The sequence below is a fragment of the Condylostylus longicornis genome, unplaced genomic scaffold (assembly GCF_029603195.1).
Source record: "Condylostylus longicornis isolate FDR11 unplaced genomic scaffold, ASM2960319v2 ptg000100l, whole genome shotgun sequence".
Lineage (NCBI taxonomy): Eukaryota > Metazoa > Arthropoda > Insecta > Diptera > Dolichopodidae > Condylostylus > Condylostylus longicornis.
In genome coordinates, this window is record NW_026578068.1 from 3,588,597 (window position 1) to 3,607,973 (window position 19,377).

General features: G+C 21.8%; 1 protein-coding gene across 1 annotated transcript in view; it reads right to left on the reverse strand.

Annotated features, from left to right (window-relative positions):
* Window positions 1-19,377, reverse strand: part of LOC129614075 (neurogenic locus protein delta) — a 164,741-nt gene that overhangs the window by 17,962 nt on the left and 127,402 nt on the right. Inside the window, exon 5 of the mRNA XM_055528462.1 lies at window positions 1,095-1,155. Coding sequence (XP_055384437.1) covers window positions 1,095-1,155 — 61 coding nt within the window. The remainder of the gene's footprint in view (window positions 1-1,094; window positions 1,156-19,377) is intronic.

Sequence of the window (19,377 nt, forward strand, 5' to 3'; positions counted from 1 at the left end):
GCAGATGACTCCTTCAAGTAGTTACAAACTCCATACCAAAGTTAATATACCCTTCACGAAGTGCAGGGTATAAATATACTTTAAATATTTTTTTTTTTCTTTTATTTTTCAATTTTTAAAAAATCCTTCTATACAGATTTTTAACTTTATTAAAAGTACTTAATTTGCAATGATTATTATTTGATATTATTAATAAATTTTTTAATAAATGCGCTAGATAATTTTTTTTTTAGATTTTTGCATTTTTATGTAAAATAAAACCAAAAATAAAAAAAAAATTTAAAAGAATTAAATTACATAAAGCATTAATCATTTTAATGCTTTTGAAATTGAAATATAAAAAGTAGAAAATAAATATTAAAAATTATTAAATGTAGATTTTTACAGAATTTGAACAGAATTACTCAAAAACAAATCAATTTATAACATTCTTCTAATTTCGGATGTTAAAAATTTGAAGTCATATGATTTGATAAATAACACCTATTTTAACAGCATAGCTGTTGTAATTACAAAACCAAGAAGAGAAACATGAAGTAAAATTTCTCTTTGAATTTTATTGTTTGATGCACACTACATCAGTACTACACATAAATCGCATTTCTCTTAACAATATTAACTGGCCTTAACAGAGAAAATTATTCCAAATGGCTAAAATGGAAATTTTTTTTGGGAAATTTTAATAAAATGTTAAAAACCATTATATTTATTGAAAATACAAAAATTAACAGGTTGTCAATTTAAATTTTAATTATTAAAGTCCTATACAGTATCAGCGACCAGATTTCGAATAGCAAATATTTTGCGAAACTAAATACATATGTAATTATTTCTTGCGTTAATGTTTAATAAATAAATAATACAAGTACATGTATAAGTACTTCATAAATTTTAATGTTTTCAATTCCCTTTTCGTAAGTCCACTTTGAATAAAAATTATGTGCTTTTATTAAAATAAATTTTACTGCACTTGAATTCTCTAGAATAACTTTTCTAAACAAGTAGAATACTTTGATAGTATTACAATATTATATTTTGTGTATAACAGTTTTTTAACAAAAAAAATAACTTATTAAAAATTATTATGTACTTACGTGCATTCATTCGGTTTTGTACAATGTCCATGCAAGTCATTACAACCTTTCAAACATCGTGCTGTAAAAAATAGAAAATTCAAAAAAAAATAAATTAATTTTTCAGATAAACAAAAATAGATGAACAAAAAAAAAAAAATCAATTTTAAGCAATTTAAAAAATTAGTTTTTCTCTCTTTTTTTTTATCTAAAAATGTAAAAGTTACTAAAGTCATAAGTATCTTAAACTCATCATGGAATTAAGAAAATTACTTTTATAATATAATTGCTGTATACACCATTTAAATTCATACCCCAAAAAATATACATATAGTTTACTATATAAGCTACCTTAACCTATCTCTGTACATCAACATCTATACAAACATATTAACATAAAATAACAAAAAAAATACCTAATGCATATTATTGTAATATAAATTTTAAAAAAATATGATCGATCAACAAAAAAATAATTTTCCTTCTACTACCAAAAAAACGTTTTTATTTTTTTTAATAGTCTGCAATTTTCTATATAAATATTTTAAAAAACGAAATAAGTACCCATATACTTGGATGGAGAGGAGATAAAGAAGAAGAAGAAGAAGAAGAAGAAGAAAAACATAAAGTAAAAAATGACGCGCGACCGATTTATGATCAACCTCACGAGAAGTGCACTTCTCAATTGTTATAAAAATATCTTTCACTATATACATAACAATAATATATACATACATACATGCATAGTCATATATAAAATATATTTTACTATAGTACAGATAAAAATATATCACAAGTTTTCATTATTATTATTTTGTTTTTTTTTAATTAAAATGATGGTAGTTGTATACTTGTTTATAAAAAGTCAGGTGAAATAACACGATTAAAAAGAAATTGCAGGTGTTTTGTTTTTTTAATTTTTTTAATTTTTTTTTAGGATTTCTAATTTAAAAACATTTTATACCTCTTACTAATAAAAAAAAAAAAAAAAAACAAAAATAAAGCGATTTTTAAAACATGGTAAAGTACAGCACAGCTCTCTCACTCAATTCAAATAGGACGAGGTACAAAAAAAAAAAAATAATAGTAAAAATGAGAAACGTGGCAAAAAAAAACAAAAATAAATTAAAAATTAAAATAAATTTTGCTTGCAAATTTTTTTTTTCTCTCTCTTTTTTTTAATATCCTAATGGTTTTTCTTCTACATTTTGAGAAATTGTTAAAAAAAAATTTAATAAAATGGGGTGGGATCATGGTGATAGTTTGGCGTACTATATGACCTGGTTATATAAAAAAAATAAGACGAAAAGAAAATATTTATTACTCTATACGATAATTCTTAAGAGAAAAATTAAATAACAAAAAAAAAAAAATAAACAAAATGGTAACAGTTACATGTCAGTAAAGTTAAAATAAATTTAAAAATACAACAAGTGCTTTATAATTACAGGCAAAGTATAAGTATGTTAAGAAAATTTTATTTAAGAGAGCCAAAAATATGCGCTTATAATAAAGAACCAGTTACTGATAAAAAAATTGAAACTGATCTAAAATCTAGGAAACGAAAGAATAAGAATTGCATTCAATAAAAATTGCAACAAAAAATTTATGATATTTAAGAACATAAAATATTAGCAAACAGGATATTTACAAAATATAAACAGGATATAATTACTGAACAATTAACTTTGAGGGGAGATAGAACACTATTATACAATGAACAGGTGTTGTAAAAATAGCAATGAAGAAGGTCTCCCAAATATTTTATTGCATATTTCATTTTTTTAATCAGTTCTTAAAATCACAATTTCTCATTAAAAAAAAATATATTTGGCATTTTTGAAATGTAATTAAAAATTAAAAATAACAGTTTTTCTGTACAAATTTCATTGACATGTTATATATAATGTTTAAGTTGTTCATGTAATTATACTATGAATGCAGTTCATTTGTAGTTATTTTGTTTTACAATATTAAAAACTCTTATTCTTAAATTTGAACCATTATAACTCTCTTAATATCAATAGTGATTTAAAAATAGAGAAATTTCGAATCTATCAAATAATTGAGAACAATTTAATAACAATTAAATAATTATACTATGAATGCAGTTCATTTGTAGTTATTTTGTTTTACAATATTAAAAACTCTTATTCTTAAATTTGAATCATTATAACTCTCTTAATATCAATAATAATTTAAAAATAGAGAAATTTGTAATCTATCAAATAATTGAGAACAATTTAATAACAATTAAATAATTGACAACATTTGATTAATAAATATTAGAGAAGAGAAGAATTTAAAGAGAATTTTAAGTTAATTGAGATTCGAACAAAATGAATTTGATTGTAGAATTGTTCTTAATAATAATTTAATTATATTAAACCTACATACATACACATACATAATGTATTTAATTTCATTATCAAAATCCATAAAAACTTTTACTGTAGGTATAAAAATATGCATAATAATATTAAGTACATGTATCCAATTTTGAATGACCTAAATTTATTCAGAAAATATCCCCAGTAAACAAAAAGGAAAAATATTCCCACAATATCAAAATTAGAAGAGAAAAATTTAAATTATTACAAGCACTTTTCTGCAATAAAATAAAAAATCTCATTTAGTAAATATGAGTGCCATCCCATTAAGCACTTAAGCAATTATTTTTTTTTTTTTTACAAAAATCGAATTTATTATAGTGTATCTGTGTATGCATATACAGACACACACTTTATTCCTGCATATTTATTGAAAGCGATATTTTTAATTTTCATAAATTTTTCATTTATAATTATTGGATTGAAAGCGCTATAAAATTAACAAAAGTCCTTTTTTATTTTAACTTTCAATAGTAATTTTGATGACATTTTAAAAATTACTTTTCCCTTTCGTATAAAAAAAAAAAAAACAAAAATATGACCAATTACGATATAGAATTTATTGTAGAAATACAAAGAAGTGAACTCGTAACGATGTAAAGATGCTAAAAGAAATAATTTATAAGTATAAATAAAGTCCTAAATTATAATCAAAAAAACACAAAACAAAAAAAAAAAAAAGAAAAAATTGATTTAATATTGTAATTTTGTTTTTTTGCGCCTCTCTCGTGAACACTTTTCCTCTTGTTACTTTCTCAGATCTTTAAATTTCTTTAAAACTTATTATTTTGAGTACTCAATCGCGTACTTATTTGGTGTAAAATTTTCGCACCTAAGTTAATTAGAGTGTTAAAAAAATTACCATCACATACAAGAAAAAATAAGAAAAATGCAATTTGATTGATCGACTTGAACAACCTCCAAAAAACAAAAAAATTTCTTATCGTAAACATAAATCGCCAACAATGGAGGAAAAACACAAGTGAAGGGGGCAATATAAATGAGAAAATATCGGATAAGTGCGAACACAAACACAACTATATACCTACATATATACATATATTATTTGTAATATAACAAATTGTTTTCAACCGGTCTTCAATATTTAAGAAATCATACAAAAATTATAACGATATACGTGCATATAACACTTACTAAGAACTTATTATAAAAATGTTCAGTTTTCTTATAAAATTTTACACTTTTTCATTAAAAATGTCTTTAAAAAATTGAATGTAAATAATATTACAAGAGTCTTTTTCAAAAAGAATTTGACCTAAAAAAAAATTAAATTTACGATACAATTTTTTTTTTTTTTTTTGCACGCTCATATTTACAGATATAGATGATTATGATGCTGATGAGACGGTGTGAACCGAACCAGTTTTAATAAGAGTGTTTTGGTTTTTTTTTTTAAAAAGAATCACACTTCATTTTCCAAAAATGAAAAATTTAAAATTATAAATTAAAATTTTGTAAGTAAGCATAATGTAATAAATCTCACGTCTACTACATTGTTAATTATATATATACGAGTATGTAAATGTGCACATACATATAAATTTTTTAATATTTTTAAAAACGGTAATAAAAAATGATCATAAGGAAATAATTTTTGGTTACAATTTTATGTGTATAAAATTGCACTTTAACAAGTGTTGTAAAAATATATGTAATTATTATCCAAGCAAAAAATAAACGGTATATATATGTATGTACATAATATGCTGATGAAAAAATAAAAAATAATAGATGTACTCTTTAATTAACTTAAAATAAAGAAATAAGTAAAATTATAAATGCATTATGCATATATACACATACGTATGTAAAATAAAAAAATGGCGCATGAAACTAATACAAAAATATTATTTCAGTGTGTTTCAAAATGCAATTTTGATAAATATATATATTTTTTATAGCATAGTTTTTTCTCTTTTAGAAATTGATTTTTAAATTGGTTGTGAATTTATTTGCCTTTAAAGTTTGTTGTCTCCTAAAACATCTTCAATTTTTCATTAACTTTATTTTGGACACAAACCAATTTTGTTAAATTACCTTTTAGTTCTGATTCTTATTTTATAAAAAAATAATCTTTAAGCGCTACAGTCAATATGTTTTTTTAAAAATCTACCACGTCTATGTTTCTTAGGTATCGCACGTTCTCACAATCAAATTCCAGTATAATGCTCTGCAACAGGGACTAAATTTTGAACTGTACGAGAATATACATGTAGGTACTCAAAATATTAATCGTGTAACAAGTAATACAGCATTACTCAATCAAAAATTAACAGAAATATGTACTCTTTTTCGAATATAAAATATCTATCTAAAGAGAACAATGACACGTTTGAGTTTTTAACTAAAATTCGGAGAGTAATACTACTTTTCTTTATTTACATAACATAGGCACACTTAAAGACATATACGAAAATATTATGGGAAAATTTTAAAATAAAAAAACTAATATTAATATGACAAGAAAATTGTTATCTTCGAAAATTTCTTTTTTTTTTTTTTGTTTTGTTCCGTAAAACTAAATTTCCGTCTTTCTTTCATATTTTATCATTTATTTATTATATACGCTCGCACATATAAATTGTATATGTATATAAGTAGTATTATTTAGTTTAGTACATTCATCATTCTTAATATTATTTGGAATATACGTGAAAGATATTTTAACAACGATAAAATTATAAGACAACAACCTTCATCAAATTGTCACCTTTCAATAAATATCAAATGTGTAAGCAAAACAAAAAAAAAAACAAAAAATAAAAGGCAAAAAACTAAAATTAAGGTGTGATAAAATGAATTCAGTGAACTTCTTTTAAGAGAATAATTCATACACGTTTTATAGAATATTACAGTGAGTTCTCTTATGACTGAGTAAATTATTTTTCGTTTAAATGTTAAATTAATTATTGAACAATTGAAAATAAAATGGGAAATTTTCTTACATTTGCTGAAAATTGAAAAATTTGGAGAATTGTGAAATTTCAGCAATAACAAGTCTCAATTTAATTTTTTTTACATTTGATAATATTCAAAACATTTTTTTTTTAGTTATGTTAGTAGAGTTGTTAGTAATAATGAGTATCTAAAATATAAGAGTATTCCGCTCTATTAATTTCACGTTAACATCAATGTTAAATTTATTTACTCAAAATTTTTTCCTCTTCCACTTTTTAAGAGCACTATAAATTTTTTGTTTTAAATTAATTTACTCAAAAACTATTTACTTTCAAATTCATTTCAATTTAATGAGAATTTTCATTTTTGGTCGATTATGTACTGTAGAGAAAAATTTCCGTATGTGCACCTAACGAAGCAATATTTTAATTTTTTTAAAAAATGCGCTAAATTTTGGTAAAATCAGAAAATCTAATATATTGAATTTTGAATATAGGAAAAAAACCTGATTCTTTACTGCAATTACTATTTTACGTTATGCTTATACATTTCTTTACATAAAATTACTAAATCACTTCAACAATATTATATACTTTTTTTTTGATACACAAAAGAGTTTCCTTTATTCCAATTTTAATAAATATATGGAAAATTTAATATGTGAAGAAATTTAATATTATAATTTTTTAAGTACTTGTTATAATAATAATGTATGCCTCGTTATCGTATACATATAGAAAGGCACACGCAAAAAAAAAAAAAAAAAAAAACAAGTGAATGAAAATTTTAAAAAATTTCTACCCATTTAAAATTTAAACATGCATGTATGTATGTATGTATGTAGAAATGTATTTGCATGTACGTGTTTATCAATGTGTAACTGTATAATGTTTTTTAATACATAAATATTATTGCATAAAATGATAATCGAAAGGACATTGATGAAAATTTAAATTGACAGGTGAATGTTATTATCGCGTAAGTAATTTTATTCGGGTTTTTTTTTCTCCTTCTTTTTTTTTTTTTGTTTTACTTATTTTCAATCGTTAGCAAATTATTACTGTTGCGAATCAAGAAAACAAAAAATAATATTTTTATAAGTGTTGAATGTTGTGTTTATAATGAAATATCACCTTCTTTTAAGGTGATGAAAATTGAATTGGGCATAACACATTTTCACTCAATTTTTCTTTTTTCGGTATTTTATTAAAAACAAGAATATAAAAATATTATAAGTGTGATTTTTTCTCTTCTCTTTTTTTTTCTTATTATATTATACTTTCTACTCAGCATGAGAGATTTCAGAAATACTTAATATAAGTATTTTATTAATTTACAATTCTTTAACAACTCTTATAAAAAACAATTTGGCGAATTAACAAGTTTCCTGAAATTCTGATATAAGTATATACAATTAGTATTTTCTATCTATATAAATATATATTGTATTTTGAGCAATAAATTATACATACACGCAAATATATATTTTTAATATGCAGTAAAAATTTAATTAAATACTATTTACGGATGGCCCAAATACATAAAAAAAAATCATATTCAAAATTAATAACATTTAATTATTTTCAATCTTTCCGGACGCGTGGATTTTTTTTTTTTGGTTCATTGTTCTACATTTTCAACTGAATAATTATTTTATAATTCAAAATAATTTTATAATTCAAAATTTTAAGAGATGCTCAAGAGCATTAATCAAAAGTACAAAAAATATTATCATGGTATTTAACAGCTTGTTTAAAGTTGACCTTTTTACAGCTAATAATATAGTTAATACCTACTCTTGGATTATATAGAATCTACAAGTTATTGTGAGTGGTTTTCAAAGCAAAAATATAATATTTTCTTACTACTATAATTACTTAATTTTAGGATTAAAATTGGCAAATCCAATATATTTTATTAAAACCTATATATGAAATAATTTTAAGGGATACACAATTAGCCATTAAGCCCCAAGGGCGTAAAAATAAAATGAACTAATTACATTTATTTTACACAGAAAATAAAAAAAAATATATAAAAATAAAATAATTTATATAATTAAATAATAAAAATAAAAGAGAGTGTGATAAATGTTAAAATCATTAACAGATAATTAAGGAATTTAATTATAGAAAAGTAATTTTCAATATAATTTCTTTATATAACAGATTTATATATGTATGAACCCTTGAAGTAACAAAATTTTTATTATTTATTAACACTGATTTTTTAATTATTCTTTATTGTTAATAGTATAAAATATTAAAGTATAATTAAATGGGTCCGGAGAATAAGGATTTTAATAACAATATTTTCGAAATTTCGTTTCGTTTGACGCAAGATTAGAAAATAATATGGAAATTTCAGTTTATTAAAGAAAAAAATTGTTTGTTTTTGCATTTAAATTTAAAATTATAAATTTTCTCTCTCAGATTCTTACATTGCTAGGTCTATTTAATAGTAAAAACTAATAACAATTATTTTAGATTATGTTTAGAATTATCAATATTCTATCTACAGAATTCCATAAATATTTAACAATTATTGATAATACTTTTTGAAAACTATTATGTACTCTTAGTTAATAAAAAATAAATTTAATTAATTGATTTTGATCTTCCATTTTTCTCATATTTTTTTCTAAAAAAAAAATCCCTCCTCTTATACGTAATCTGTTTAATATTTTATTAAATAAACTATACTTTAATAACTTCAATAGGTAATCTTCTTTAGAAAAGTAAAAAAAAAACCAAAAATTAATTAAAGGCTTAAAAAAACAGGTTGTTATAATCTTTAAAATTGATTTTATATATTAAATTGTTTATACTAGTAATTTATTAGTTTTATTTTAAATACAACACAAGTAATAATTGTAAAAGTATAGGATTAAATACAATTGTTATATTAATCATTATTACCATATATAACACTTATATATATATACCATATATATAACATAAATTATTATGATGATTTTATACCTCACAGTTTACACACTAATGTTAACTGTATATACTGTCTTTTTAATATCGTATTTTGTTATAGCTCGCTCTTCTACACTAATACTTATATACGAACATAATAAATAATATAAAATCCTAAATTACATGAGCTCATAGACTTGCCTATATAACATTTAAAAAAATTTCCCACTTTCATGTTTTAAAATCTCAACATTTAATTTGTTAAATAAAAATAATAAATTAATAATAACAAAAAAAAAATTTAATCTATTGAAAAATTTCATATTTGGCTTCCTTTAAATTTTGTATATAAATTATATATAGTAAGAGAACAGCCTCCCAAAATATACTTAAATATGATGCGAAACTATTAAGAGCTCAAAATATAAAATTATGATTTATTTTTTGTTTTTCTTGTTTTTTCTCTTTAATATTTTATACTTGAATGCTTTCTTTACTAACATTTTTTTTTCTTTTTCAAATATTATTTATTTCCTTTTATGTTGCGTATATTAACACGAAATTGAAATTTTTTTTTATGCAATAGAAATTGCATTAAAAGGCACGCATTTTGTTTGTGTATTTTTTTTTTTAAGTAAATGATAATTAAACTTAAGAAAGATTACAAATACATTTAAAATAGTCAACAAATATAAAAAAATTCAATATTATAAGGATAAAAAAAAAAAATTTATATTGTGTGTACTTATGTAAAATTCACAAAAAAAAATAGTGGAAGAAAACAGGAAAAACTTTTTACATTAATAATAGTTAAAATATCTGAAAATGATAAAAAAAAAAAAACAAAATAAGAAGAAAAAGAAAAGAAAAATGCCATAAATGAAAGGAGGAAAAATGAGAAATTTTCATTGCATTCATCTCATTGTATATTGAAGTTTGCTTCTTTTTTACTGTCGTGCAACACACTAAATATAAATTGTTTATTTACATTAATAATAAATATACGTACACAGGCACTCAAAGACGTAGTTTAATAGACTATACACTGCAACACAGTTAACATTGTAAGCATTTTAATGTGATTTTTTTTTTCCTGTTTTCTTTATTCTTTATCGGAAGATATTGTACACGCGAATATTTTAAACATCGCAAATATTTTTATAAATTATACATAAAAAAAAAGCATTAGATCAAAAAAAAAATAAGAAAAACAAAAAATGAATATAACACAATGAAAAAAAAACTAGGAGAATTTGTGTGCAGCTTAAAATATTTTACGCGAATTGAAAATTTATAATAAAAAATAAAAAAGAAAAGCAAAAACTCGTTTACTTAGGCATTTTTTAATTTTAACATTTTCCTTTTATTTTTTTATTGTTCTCTTTAATATATACTAACACAAGAAAATAGCGAAAAAAATATTGTTTTTTTTTAAAAAAAACTTTCTAAAAGGAAAAATTAATTTTTCTTCAATAAAAAATTAATTGAATTATTTAAAATAATTTATAAATAATAAAAACAGCAAAAAAAGAAATTATAATTTGTTACACAACAGTATCTCTCTGAAAATTATAAGAGAACAATATTAAGAGGTGAAATTTATTAACATTTTGCAATGACCTTTTAATGAAGATTCTTAAGAGAATTAACTAAATTAAATTAACAAGTTTCTCTTTAAATGCTCAATAGTATTATTTTTTTTTTTGAATAAACTATAGAATTTCATTTTTAAAGCATACGGGAAAATGTACCTTTTTTCTTTTTTTTAATAATATAAACCTTATGTTTAAAAAATCTGAGCAAAAATTGTTGCTCTCAATAATCAGTAATAATACTTTTACTCACTATTGTGTTGTAGTTCTTAAAGAGACAAAATAACAATTTAAATTTTTGAAGAGATTTACTTTTACAAATTTATTCAAGGGGATCTTTTAATTGAATAAAATTAGAATTAACTGTTAAAATTAAAATTTCAATTAATATGGTTTTCAATTTAAGTATAACGGTTTCATAAATTTTCTTTCTACTGTATAATTATAAACAAAAATTCTTTTTTTGTCATCATTGAAATCATTTTTTCATGTATGGTTCAAATATAATTCTTAACAATTGATTGAAATCAAAATTGATTGAAATTTTATTCAGAAACCTTGAAACTTCTTATACTTTTCAAAATAATTTTTAATAAATATTTTTTTTTTCTTTGATTTGTAATTATATTTTCTTTTTAAATCAATCAATTTAATAAGTCTTCCTTGCGTATACTAAACAGGACTGCAACAGTTATACGTAGCTATCACATTTTGTCGTAAATGTAAATTAAAGGTTATTCTCTTATGTTTCTGAAATTTGCTGTGTATTATAATTTGCTCTTATGTATTTTTGAAAACGCGTGTTTTTTTTCTCTCCATGTTATAAAAAGTTTAAACATTTTATTTTACTAAATTTTTTGTTTTGCACTACTAGTTCCTCTAAATTTCCTTTTGTTTTATCCACTTTTTTTGTGAGCCAAAATTAAATGTTGTTTTTAAGAAAGAACGGCATTTTTTTTAAGCTTTTTTTCCAAATTTTTTTTCTATTTCCTAAAAACCCTTTGGTTACTTTTTTTAATATTCTACCTTTGCTTCTTTAATTTTTCTTTTTGTTTTCTTTGAAGTTTTGCTCTTATTTTCTCAGTTTATCTTCTCACTATAATCAAAACAAAGTATTTTGCAATCAATCGAATTGCATATAAATAAATGTATGTATCTTTGTATGTATATAAGTACCAAAAAAAAATTTATATGAAATTATTTTGTTTTGTTTTCTTTTTTCAACAATATTATGGTTTTTATACATGATTTTCTGTTGAATGTTAAATGTGCAACCGAAAGGAATTGATTTTAAAGGGAAAAATGAAAGAGAAAAAATAAAAATTTAAACATGTAAAAGGAAAAAAGTTCAAAGAGTTCCCATCGTTTGCACATATGAACTGGGCCATATATATATATTTTTTTTGAATATTACTTCATATTTGAACAGTTTTTAAAATGCAGTAATACGGCAGTTCTGAAGTTATGCTATATATTAGTTCTGAAATTAAAAGATTTCAATAAAAAATATATTTCATTTTAACAGTTTAGCATATGAAATACGACGCGCGAAATATGAGGTATTAAAAAAAAACAAAAAACAAAATTTAAGTAAGCAAAAGGTAAAGAATCAGTAAGCTATAAATTGCATTTCAATTCGCCAAAACATTTTATAAATATGTTATATAAATAAAAAAACTTAAACAAAATTCGCAACAAAAAAAAAACCCTTAAAATAAAGCGCCGCCGCGCCGTAATTTTCTTACCCTTCTATACGTACAACATTTTTTTTATTCATAGCCCTATCATATGAATTTCAAGTTAATCGAACTATCTAAACACAATATGCAATGAACAAAAAATAGCAAAAATAATAACAATTTAAAAATAAACAGCAAACATGTAATCAATCTGTAATACTCTGTTTTTTTTTATACGTACATTATAAGTCTGTCTTATTATCGAACAAGATTTTATAAAGTTAAAATATGAGGAAAAAACAACGTCATACAACAATAGGAGAGAAACACACAAAAAACGAAACACAATCGAACAAGAGTAACCAATTTTTAGTAACTTTCCACCACTGTCAGTTTACTGCTCTCGCTTATTTCGTTTTTCTCTTTCTTATATTTTCTTACCACTTTTTTCTTGTTTTTTTTTTAATTTAAAAATGAACTTTTCAAGATTAACAGCAGCACAAGAAAATGAAAAAAAAAATTGCATTAAATTTTTAATCCACTGCTTATGATGACTGAAATTGTTTGATCAACTTTCATTGATTTAACTTGTTTGTTTTTCGTGGTAAAACAACATACAAGAGCACAAACATGTTTCAATGATTCCATAGAAGGATCATATTCTGCTCTTTTTTTTTCGTTTTGTTTAAATTTTATCTAAATTTTAAATCATTTACAAGGATTTTTTTAATTTTTTAAGAAAGGAAATTTTTTTTTCTTGATTTTACGGCAAAAAAAAAGTATTTTAACATAATTTTTTAATTCATTGTTTTTATAGCTAGTAAATTACCAGTTTATATATTGTTTTAGTCGGACAAGATTTTAAAATTATTTGATGTTGTTGCAAAATACATACAGATAACAAAATGATTTAAAAAATTAAATGTTTACTCGTAATTAATATTTTTAAAAGGTAATTTCTTATATAACTCAAAACTGATTATTTGTTATACAAGAGAATAAGAATTATATTAAGAGTCCGAAAGTGTAGATGAGAATAAACGAAAAATAAATAATTTGTTATGGACCTTGATGAAATTTTTAGAATAAAATCAACCAAAGACAATATAAAATTCGATATTAACGCAAATAAACTACATGGTGTGTGATAAACGTAAAGACAATGTTGAGAAAAATATTAACATTGAAATGAATCTCATATTTTTCAATTAATAAAATTTTCGAATTACAGAATGCTTCTTATGGATTACAGAAATCATAAATTAATATAATTTCACTTTCTCTTCAAATACAATTCAAAACTTTGAAATTGCATCCTACAGGTAATCCTGTAATGAAATTTTATCATTTAATAGCAAAACTTTTAATTTTAACTTACAAGTTTCAAATTTTTTTGTTTAACTTTAATTATCAAATTAAAAAGTTCCGAAACATTTTTATTTTATTTTTTTACAATTAAATTTTAATTCTTGAATTTTTCATTCCTTTTAATTAAAATTAATTTCACTTTCAAAAAGTTTTACTTTAACTAGATAACAATCATTAAACTTTCAATTAAAATTTTCATGTACCTTTTAATTAACATTCAAAAACTATTTATGTATATAAAGCATAAATATATGTATGTATTTAAAGTATGTGTATGAAATTAATTTCAGAAACAAGTGTGTTGCAATGAATGTATTTTAAATTTACTTAAGATTCATAAAATATTAACTGTTAATACTACGAATATTTTGAAAAAGTACTTCAACTAAATAAGACTACTTTAGTTCCAGTCAAAATTAAGGATTTAAAATATTTTAATGTTGAATATTTTATTTAGCTAATGAATATAATTTAACTGATTTAAAGTACATAATTTAACAGCTTTGATTACTGTATTATTAAAATGATAACATGAGCAAAAAATTGTAAGCATATTAAATACCAAAGTCAGCAAATACTAAGATATAACGATATAGTAAACATAACAGAAAATATTTCAACATCAGCTTATTAAAATCAGAAAAACTGAGCGCGGAAACGTAGTGTTTATATATTTTTAGAAACGACAAAATGTTGGTTTATTTGCTAAAATAAAAAAAGGAAATATAGTACTTATAACAGCACTTACAATTTCTAAACAGTATTTTAACAGTAATTTTAAATTAACTGAACAAATAAATAGTATTATAATAACACTCAATTAAAATGTTTTGAGAATAATTTTTTACTCTCTTATTCTCTTTGAATCATAATAATTCTATTAAGTATTTTTTTTTTTTCAATTACTTTAATTTTGCTCTAAAAAAAACATATTTCTAACAGATTACATTGTTAATGTTATTTGACCTTTTTATATATTGAGTACAAATGAAATGAATTTAAAGTGAATTGAAAATTAACTCTAAAAATGTTGATGAATTAAAATGAACTGATGAAATGATGAAAAATTAAAATGTTGATGAAAAACATTAAAAATGAACATCTGTTAACTAACTGTTGCTCTTTTATTACTGAACCATATATAATGGCTTATATTTTATTTTTACATTATTAACATTTTAATTATAAAAATGAAATTTTAATAAAACTGATGCACTTTTGCAGAAAAAAAAAAAAATTTAATGAAAATTGTTAATCACAAAAAAAATCCTTTACACGTCATTCACTGTTTTCACATAAGTCTGATTTTTTCACAAGAAAAGAAAAAAAAAAATTTTTTTACAGGGTGGATTCGAATTCACTTTTGCTTAATTTCTATTTTTCATTTTCATATTTTGTATTTTGTTTTTTTTTTCTTTACTGTTTTACTTTTATTGTTAAATACCATAAAATGAATAATAGCCAAAAGGGTTTGGCCCAATTTAAACAATCAAAAAAAGTTTTTAATTTTCTGTTATTATTTTTTTTTTTGTTATTGTTATATTTGGATCCTATCCAAACCCATCTCTTTTATTATATTAAAAAATTTTTTTGAAAATTACTTGTTTTTCTTTTTTTAACTTTGATATGAATTTGATATTGATTTTGCTTGTATATAAAATTTAGGCTCAACTTGAATACTTGTTATACACGTATAACTTTATGAAAACAGATTATAAAAATTTATTTATTTTATTATGAATTGACTTGATAACTATCTTTTATGAAATTCATCTTACTTTTCTTTCTTTAATCCTATCTCTTACGATTTGATTACAAAAAATATTTTTTGTTGCAAAAAAAAAAGCTTTGTGCTCACATTTTTTAATGAAATTACAAAAAACGATTTCATTTACTTGTACGCTATGTTGTGATGCGTTTTGTGAACTTTCTTATTTTATCAAAGACGGGGTTCATCTTTTTACTTAAAAATTTCATATGAATGCATGCAATAACTTTTATATGATTGGATTTTTTATTTTCATCTTCTTATTATTGAATAGATACGCCCTCAAGAATTTTTTCATTTTCTCTCCTTTTGGCTACAAATATTCACGTTTTTGTTTTTGGTTGTTTTTTTGTAATTTTTTATTTATTTTGCTTTTTGTTCTTTTTTTCTTTCAGCTATAGACATTTTGTATAAAAGGATAATAAGAGTAACTGGTGTTTTAAGATGTTTTGTAGCAAAATTTTTGCGACAAATATTTATTATGAATGCACAAACAGAAAATTCTTTTCATTCATTGTTTTTTTTGTTTTCGTTTGCTTTATGAAATTTTATTTTTTGTGTGCGCTAAAAAATAAAACCCTAAGGAATTCTCTTGAAACTAAAAGTGAATTATTTTTTTTTTTTGCTTTTCATTGTTATTTTTCATTGCTTTCTTTATTTTAGTTGAAAATTTCAGGTTTTTTTTTCATGCTTTTGTTTTGTTTTTTAAAACTAAACAATATGAGACTATTAAGAATTTTTTATGGGAAGTTTGCATGAAAATGAAAGGTATATCATGGGTATCTCACCATTTTAAACCAAAATTTGTTGGTTTATATAGAAAAAAATTTAAATGAATCATATGATCTTAAAAAGGTAAATAATAAAAATAATATAGCGAAAATCTAAAAATAAAAAGGGTTAAATGATGAAGGCTGGATTCAAATATTGAATATTTGAGGATTAATAAATGGTTTGATAATTTCATTAAGATTAAAATAACAGAAAAAAAAACGGCAGAACCTAGTAATTATGAAAGAAAAGAATTCCTTTTTTAATTAAAAAAGATTTTTTTTTTTATTTTATGGTAATTTTTTCCCTTTTTTTTTGTATAAAGTGGTTTATTTGATTGTTTCCGAATACAATTAAAAAGTTATTTAAAAATATTGTTTATGGCCAAAAAAACTTTTGTACTTGACAGCTACCAACCTATATATTAAGAAATCTAGAATACCAAACTTATTATTATCTTTAATTCTTGTAATTTATTAAATTTCATATTATTAAACGGTTATTCTAAAGATTTTTAACAGCACATAACATATTATTAAAAAAGTTAATTTAAATTTGAAAAAAATTAATTTAAATGTATATGTATATGGAAGTTCTGTAACAATATAAACTCCTTTTCTTCAAGTGTTAGACTACAGATAGTATATCACGGATGACTAAATGAATATGTGACGATAAGGTTTGACCGAATATAATAAAGATTTTACGCTCCTCTGTTATACAGCTTTTTTTTTTTAAATTATTGCAGTTTAATTATTGCAGATTGCGTATTTTGCTCCTTTCCATATTTACAATTATATTATTCTTTGGTTACAAGCAAATCTTGCTAACATACAAGGATACAAATTCAGATATAGACTAGTAAACAACAATCTGCTTAAATTCGAATTCTAAAAGAATTTGCATCTTATTTTTAACTTAAGTTTTTTTTCGATTTGACTATTATTTCTCCTTAAAGCCAACAGAATTATAAGGACATATTTTAAAACAAATGTAAAAATTACTTGCATTGCTTGTCTTCTTAATTTTGTTCAAAATCAAAATCAAAAAATGCAAGAGTAAGAACCGTATAATAAGGCAGATGTGTGTTAAATATTATGAGTATAATTGTAAATTTTTTTTGAAGTCTAAATAAACACTATAATTGTTATAAAAAATAATAATATATATTTTTATTATTTTAAATATTTTTTAGTACTACAGAAAATTTTTATACGAATAATCGAAGAATTTTAGCATTGGCTATGTTACTCGGTTACTCAAATAATTTTCAATTGTGAAACCAATGTAGAAATTAAATTTTTACGGAACATCATTAATTAATATTCATAAATGAAAAATAAAGACGATAGCAAATTCTTAAATGGCAATATAAATATTGTGCTTTACCCATTAAAAAAATATTTTTTTGTAATAAAAAATTTTAAAATGTCGTAATCTTGAAGTTAATATCGTTTTAATTTTTACTTTTTTTAATTTTTATTTCTTTTTCATATCATACAAGTCTTAAAATTAATGCGTATCTACCGTTAATACCAATATTAAAAATATAAAATTTATAATATTTTTGCGCTTTCAAATTATATATTTACAATCTTGATTGTACATAAAAACAACAAAAAAAAATAGAGGAAAAAAAATAAATTTTACGACAAACAAAATATTACAGGTCAGTATCCAGAAATAATCAAGTAAATTTAAAAATTATATGTGTATACTTTCAATAATAACACAAATTACAATAGTAAAATCTACTATTATAATAATATTAAATATGTTTGTCAGATTATTATAAACACGGTAACAAATGTTTCGGTAAATAAAAATGATCGAAATAAAATTTTACATACAATCTTCATGGTAAACTTACAAGCATAACATTTACAATTGAGCGTTATAACAGTTTATTTTTTTTTTATTTTTTGTAAAGCGTAAAGTATACTACAATTACAATGTGACAAGATAAGAGTATAACCGAAAAGAGAGAGTATATGAATGATTGCCATGCGAATAACAACATTATAAAATGTTATTATATTTATAGGAAGAGCAAATAAAAAGAGAATCGGAGGGGAAGAAAAATATTGAGGTGAGGTAAAAAAAAAAAATTTAACTGAACTGATAAAAATGTTAAGCAAGGTGCATTTTAACATTACAACTTTTTTTTTTTATTTTATTTTTTGCATGAATATTTGATATGTTTCATCTACTCTACATATAAATATAGTATGGGTATGATGCTCCCAAAAATATATGACAAAAAAAAAATAAAAACAGGTCGAAATTGCATTATTTAGGCATTATCTTATAAAAGTCTTTTATGTTTTTTTTTAAAAACCAAAAAACAAAAAAAAAAATCCGACAAAAAATATCATCTGCTCCAATACTCTCTTGCAAAATGAAATATATATGTACACCTAATATAAAAATCAATAGTGGATGAATTACCTGCTTGTTTAATAGTTAAAGTATTACGAAAACAATAAAAGAAAAAAAAAATTATCAAAAAAATTTCCAACCTGCACTAATACAATTAAGATATTGTTGAAAAAACAACACAGTCCATAAGCAAAATATTCATTGAAAGGATATTTTAAGTATAGCAGGTTTTTGTTTTTTTTTATCGAAAATAATTTTAGACAGAGAATAAAAATTATATATTACATGTGTATAATGAAACAAAAAACAAAAATGTTTACAATGGTTATCTTAATGTAAAAGTATAAAGGAGAAGAGCATTATGAAAAATCAGTGACGTTCACGTATTTTAATTCGAAATTACGATAATAATGTCTAATGATAATCGTACTATAAATGATTTCTTGAATTTAATATTAAAACTGTACTAGAGAAAAGAAAAATACAAATTCTTTCCGAAATAATTTTCATAAAA